Source organism: Phaseolus vulgaris, chromosome 1, assembly GCF_000499845.2.
Source record: "Phaseolus vulgaris cultivar G19833 chromosome 1, P. vulgaris v2.0, whole genome shotgun sequence".
Lineage (NCBI taxonomy): Eukaryota > Viridiplantae > Streptophyta > Magnoliopsida > Fabales > Fabaceae > Phaseolus > Phaseolus vulgaris.
In genome coordinates this window covers 20433532-20440382 of record NC_023759.2, presented here as the reverse complement: position 1 = coordinate 20440382, position 6851 = coordinate 20433532, and the positions used below count along the sequence as shown (strand labels likewise).

General features: G+C 34.1%; 1 protein-coding gene across 1 annotated transcript; it reads right to left on the bottom strand.

Moving 5' to 3' along the window:
- Positions 1–222: 222 nt before the first annotated feature.
- On the bottom strand, positions 223–2972 carry LOC137813754 (NAC domain-containing protein 87-like). Its single transcript, XM_068616169.1, has 3 exons — positions 1857–2972; positions 1482–1762; positions 223–1304 (listed from the first exon to the last, which is right to left on the bottom strand). The coding sequence occupies exons 1-3, from the start codon at positions 2041–2043 to the stop codon at positions 576–578; spliced, it is 1197 nt and encodes a 398-aa protein (XP_068472270.1). The 5' UTR covers positions 2044–2972; the 3' UTR covers positions 223–575.
- Between the last annotated feature and the right edge of the window lie 3879 nt (positions 2973–6851).

Below are 6851 nucleotides of genomic sequence, written 5' to 3'. Positions count from 1 at the left end.
GGTGTCACAGTTCACAAATACATATTCGACAGCGTATAAAAATATATTATGCAGGAGAAGAAATCAAAGGGTAATTTATAAGGAGTGCTAAATAATCTAGAGTTGGATATAATCTAGAAGAAGAAATGGGAAGAAATACAAAGAGGGTTGTGATTTGTTTGTGAAAAAGCGACGAGTTGAAGTTGGAATATATGAAGCAGCTAAAAAATGGAAAGAGGAGAATGAGAAAAACAAAGCCACTAATATAACAAAAGAATATAGATGTACACGATTCATCAAGTCCTTACCCTCGATAAAACCTATGAATACAAAAACTAACATAGAAAAGACCTGGATATCATAAATCTATACAGTGTATGTGTACCCAAGAACTTTCCTATATATCATGTCTAGTACTGTGTATGATCACGTTTATGATGATAAAATCAGTATGTAGAGGACTGTTTGAAACCAAAATAAAAAAAAGAAAGAAGAAAAAGGTATGTGATGATTAATTACTATGCATGATGCTGATGATCCCAAAATGAAAAACCCATGGATCTGCAAACTTGCTTTATGTAATTCTCTTTTCCTCTTCAGTAGTCATCCCACTGCAGGCATTCCAAATCTGAGAGAGGTGCAACTGAAGAAGGACCTTCAAGATCCTCGTACAATGCGCGATTTCTTCCCATGTTGTCCTGCTTCGAAACCACCGAGGATGTTTCAGTGTTTCTGTCGTTGCTTAAGCCCGTTTCTTGTGAGTGGTTAGAAGAGAATTGCTCCATCTTGCACTGTTTCTCCAGTATTCCTCCCAAGTGCTCGTTGTTCTTGGCTGCAAATGCTCTAAGGATAGCTTGATCGTGGTTGGTAATGTTGTTGTTGTTACCGAAACCCGAGCCTTCAATACTTGGCATGATGGAACTTCTGATCCTGTTTTGGTGCACATAGTAATCAGAGAACATGTTTGAGGGTTGTGAGAGTGTGTTGTTTCCAATTGGGTTAACGTTGTTGTTGAGATTGGCTTGGTTGGAGGTGTAACTGATTGTGGGAATCTCATAGCTTCTGTGGTGGTCTTCTGGCTTGATGAGAAGCTGGTGGTGGTTGTTGATGGAGAAACTGGGAAGATAATAACCCTCTGATTGTGATTTAGTTGATGAAAGTGGGTTAGTGGTGTTGGTGTTGCCATAAGGAGGATCCATGAGAGGTGGAAGTGAAGAATAGTCAAGTAGATCATCCCCAATGGAGTTTATCCTCAGAAGGCCAGGAATTGAGGACTTTTTGACATCTGTGTTCTTGTGAAAAACCCTTGAGACAACCCATTCGTCCTGCAATGATAGTATCACCCAAAAGGAAAAAAGAAAAGGAAAGAAAAAATAAACAGAAAACTGTTAGCTTTGTTGAGACAAAACTAAAGCTATATGAAAAAGGAAACACATGAAAGAAACTCCCAAACTAACACAGAAAAGACACTTTTCTAAAAGGAAAAGGTTCACTTTTCATACCTTTGCTGCCTTAGGAAGATTGTAACTTGCAAATTTGCCCTCCAATCTGAATTCATGCATGACCCAATTGGTCTTCTCACCCTTTGGAGCTCTCCCTCTATAGAACACAAGGGTCTTCTTCATCCCAACAAGGTTGCCTTTCCCTTTGTAAATCTCCTTATCTTTTCCAGTGGCCTTCCAGTACCCAGATTCTGTTGCTCTATTGGTTCTCATGCCAGTTGGATACTTCCTATCCTTTTGGCAGAAGAAGTACCACTCTTTCTCCCCTATCTTGGCTTTCTCTGTAAAACATAAACTCAAGCCAGTCAATATTTCATCAAACTTCACAACAACCAAATTAAAACAGAAGCCAAAGTCACAAAACAATTAACTTACTCGGTAAATCCCAAGGTTCGCACTTATTCAAATCAGCCTCTCCAATTGCAATTGCACTGAAACTACTATTCTTCACCTTCTCGGTGAGATAATGAGTGATTATCTCCTCATCTGTAGGGTGAAACCTGAAACCTGGAGGCAAATCTAGAGGCTCCTCGCCTTTGTTCAACACAATAGGCTCTTCCATAAAATCAAATATAAAGGTACTATATATATATATATGTGTGTGTATATATATACCAGAAAAGCCTTTTGTATTTTGAAGCTAGCAAAAGAAGAAAGAAAAGAAGAAAGCTATATATGTGTTTTAGAAGAGAAGGAGAGAAAAGAGGGAGGAAGAATGAATTCTAAGAAGCATAAATGGAAGAGAGCTATTAAGAAAGTGTAACGAAGGGAAGATGGTGTGTTTAAATAGAGGAGCGTGTGCATATACACCTCACACGCTGGAAGATCCGTGGTGTGCAAGGCACTTGCTGAGGAAGCCTACAATTGGTGTTTTGTTTTTTCTTTGTTTTTTTCCCCTATGGTTTTTGTTTTCAAAATACGTGTATTTTATTGGTATATACATGACGTATATCCTATCCGGGTGGTTTCTTCGCTATATCTACCCCTTTGAAAACGAATGTGAGTGAGAAAAAGAAATGGTAAAAAAGGTGCTTTCAAAGCTTGTGGGCCCCAGTTCCTATAGGCTCCCCCACTTTTTCATATTATTAAAAATAATGAAATAAAAACAACTTTATCCGCTAGCTTCAACCTAACTTTTGCAGATTTTCATTACCTGTTTGCATCATCCATTACCCCGTCTCTGTTCAAATCTGTGGAACTGTGGGAGAGAAAGTTGAAAATAAAAAACAAGTCTTCTCCTTCATCTCCCCTTTGCTTCCCACTATGTGTGCTATTGAAAACAGATGTTGCTACTTCTGCTACTGCTACTTAAATTTTCATTTTTTCTACAAATACCAGCAGCTTTAGGTGGGAAGTGGTTGTTTCAGTTGGTGGCTAGCTTGGCTCATCTGCTTCATATAATATTACTATACACATTTGCATCACTTCCTAACCTCATTGAAAATTTAATACCAATCAAATAAATCATATCTAATGCTAATATGATTGCCTAGCTTTAATTTATTATACTAATTAGTATGAAATATATTTATAATTATATTGGAATCATGGCAACAATTAATTCCCACGCAGTGCCTGATGGGAAGAATCCAAAGGCTTTCACAGTTTCACACCAATAAGTCAAAAAATGAAGCAGTAATAAAGGATGGTGAATTTTCCAAGAGCTTTCCAAAATGTTCCACTCTTACCAGGCAATGTGTACATAGCCTACCCTCTAAAATTTTGTGTTGATTTCTGTTATCAGTAATTTTGTGTTGATTTGTATAATGTGGGGCCTTTTTTTTTTCTTTATTAAAAAAACCATCTTTACAACTGTTATCTTATCACCAGTAAAATAAAATTAAGAATCAACATCTGCATCCCTCTTTCTATGTATATTTTTATAAACATGAACTGAAAATAACATTAGGAAGATTATAGTATGTACATGTGTCAAAAGAAGGTAAATATTGGAATATTTTGTAATTCGATTTTTAAATATTTGCCCTTTTGACATCAGAAGTTACAAGTAGCTAGGCTTTAAATTAAGATATAAATTGGAGGGAAGAATTAATGAATCTGTCTTACTCTAAAAATTAAATCAAATACATGTTTTAATAATGTTAAGCACCGATAGCTGATTTTGTTGGTTTGGATGAAAACAATGTATAGAAGTCATTATCATAAATAAATATTTAATTTCACCACTTGTCGTGTATATACGAATAGGATGGACTAGCCACTAAACAAATGGGCTGAATATTGACACCATCTCTGCAACTTCCTTGAAACTTCTAAGCCGAATTTGTGAGATAATAATAAAATGGTCAATATATGGAGGGCATGGAACAAAAAACATGCTCACAAATACCCATTTTAGTAGACCCTCTACTCTACTAAGCATATACCATTAATGTTAATAAAGAGATATTAACACTGAGCAAAAATAAAATAAAAAAAATAAAGAGATATTAACTCTCATCAAAGCCTCACTTTTAGAGGAAATTAACAAGATGATTAAGGCTAATTAAAATCATCTTTAAAGGTCAGCATGATTAGTGCTTTCCTAATTTGGCTTTGGTGAGCCGTAGCTGCCTTCCTAAATCAATATAAATGGGCAAAGAAAAAAAAAAATAACGCGTCTCAATAACGAGATCCAAGGGTGAAAAAGTGAAACATTCCGGCGCCGACATTGAAAAAAAATGAAAACTAGGTTGTTTTTTGGTTAGAATCACTGTTCCAATCCAACACCACCACCTCCTCCTCGTTGAATGCGTGTTGCTAATTTGTTTATGCTAAAACTAACCAGATTAACTGACTAATGACTACCTCCAAGATTTATTAATTCATAATCTTACATGTTACAATTTTTTTAAACACTACTGTTCATAAACTATTTGCATTATTTTTATATATCCAAGTTCGTTAAAATCCACACCCACTTGACACGTGTTCACATTATCAGAAATGAATGTGGAGCTGAGCTGGAAAATCATTTTTTAAAAAGATGATTATAGTTAATGTTAATTTATCATTTAATCTTTAATTTAATTAAGCGTGTCAAAATCGTAAAAGGGTAGTGAGGTGTTAGAGTTAAAATGTTTGGCTGTGGCTGATTCTGCCACATGGCCTCCTAATTTCGCGAGACAATAATCAAACCCCACCACTCCATACGGAATAAATTCCGCTAAACGCACTTTTTTTATTATTCAATATTGAGTTTCATTTTACATTACTGATTAGTGATTGGAATTATTCGGATTAAAATAGGAAAATTATAAAATAATGAAAACGTGTGGACCCCTTCTTTGCTCGGAACATGCTTTGTTGATAATTATTATTATATTGGTATGTGATAAAATAACAACATAGAGGGTGTGTTTGGATTGGAATAGAAGGCTTGAGAGACCCTTTATTTATCTTGCTCTTAAAACTGTTTGACTTTTGAACAACGAAACACAACCGCAAAAGCCAGAATGGAAGCATTCTCCACAGTCCTCACAAACCCCAAACAGGTGACGCTTTATGAGAACAACATGCTTGATTGCAAAGCACCATAAAGGGAGCGTATTTTAAAGTATTAAAAACCAAAATAAAATACATATATAATTGTTGATTAATTTTTTTGCCTCTTTTAAATACCATATCGTATCCAACTAATGACGCTAGATACAATAATTGGTATTCAAGTTTTGTTAATCTCTACCTTAAGACAAACACAAAAGCCTCCATTTAACAGTTTTATGATATAGTTAAAAAATTCATTAAAAGCAAAGTTTTCTTTTAAAGTAGTTAAATCCCTATAGCTGTGCCTCATTGCACGCGTTGGCACATTGATTGACATTGAATGAAGAAATGTGGAGTCTGAGATGAGAGCACAGTGATGTCACATGAAGGTAGGTTTTGATTATATATATAATCCTAGTTCTCTTATCTTAATTAATGTGATTATTATGATTAATGAATGGCATGGTGGGCCAAAGAGGGTGGGGTTGGGTAACACCAATTATTGGTGATATACTAACCTAAAGCGCAGCAATATGAGATTAATGGGAAAGTGTAGGAACCATTCCTTCTAAAATTTGTTACACTGTTTCGTAGTTTCAGACAGTTGCCTCCAAATGGACAAAATTAATCAATTCTAAATTGTTTCTCCTAAGAATAGTGAGAAACAAACGCTTTGTTCTCCGCTAATAGAATCCTGTTTAGAGCATAATCAACACTCTTCCTCACTTCTCCTATGCCTTCTGCTAAAACATAGGACTTCCTTCTGTCTTTATATAATCATTCTCATCGTATTAAAATAATATTTAATCACGGAAAATCGCATTCTCCTAACACTAATTGTTACAAATTGCATATTCTAATTACCATTTGATTGCCACTTTTAAAATTATGTTACATGTTATGGTTTATATAGTAACACACTAATTTGGTGAAAAATAAATTTATTCTAACTTTTGATAAATCTACATATTTCTAGTAATTTTAAATATTATTTTTTATTTTAATTAAGTATTGTGTCTCTTACAAATTTGAATATTTTTAATTGAGTTCTTAATAAAAAATCAATTAAATACTCAAAAATATTATATTTTTCAATTGAGTTTTTGTCATTAAATTTTTTCGTTAATTGGATTATGTGACTCTTATCTTATCTCATTATCTTAATTACTTGTCTCCATATGTTAAAAGAATATGAGGTTTTGTGGTTAATATAAAACAATATTACAATTAGTGTAAAACAACAAATGACTTTTATTGCTTTTATTTAAAATATGTTTGACAACAAGAGACCGTTTGTTGATCGGTATATTGGATGACATCGAAGCCACTAGGGAGCATGATAGTCTCATTATCCAACATGTTTTCAATTAGAGCAAGAAAAGTCACTTATTGTTTTACATTAATCGCAATATCATTTTATATTAACCATAAAATCTTAAATTTCTTATTACGTAGAGACAAGTAAGCAAAATGATCACTAGTACAAAAATTATTGTATGACGACATTCCATGGACAACGGTCAATGAATATGAGTTATCTATTTAAACAGAGTGACATTTTTGAAATTATTGTGAACATATAGACACCGATTAGAAGTAAAATTGTCGTCTATATATAGAAAGAAAGCATAGACGATGATCATTAAGGAGAACCATTGCCTAAAATGTTGCAATAGACTATAGTTTTTGGGCAAATGTAGTCTAATGTTGGCCTTTGAGATAAACGACGATTATTTACTAAGAACCATCACCTATATTGCTTTCTAGAAACTCAAAACCCTTTCACACCTCACTTGTGCGTTCATCTCTTTCGAGCTCTCTCTTTTTCTCTGCAATATTCTCCTTTGTGCGTTCATTTGCACTACCCTTGCTCCATTGCTTCCC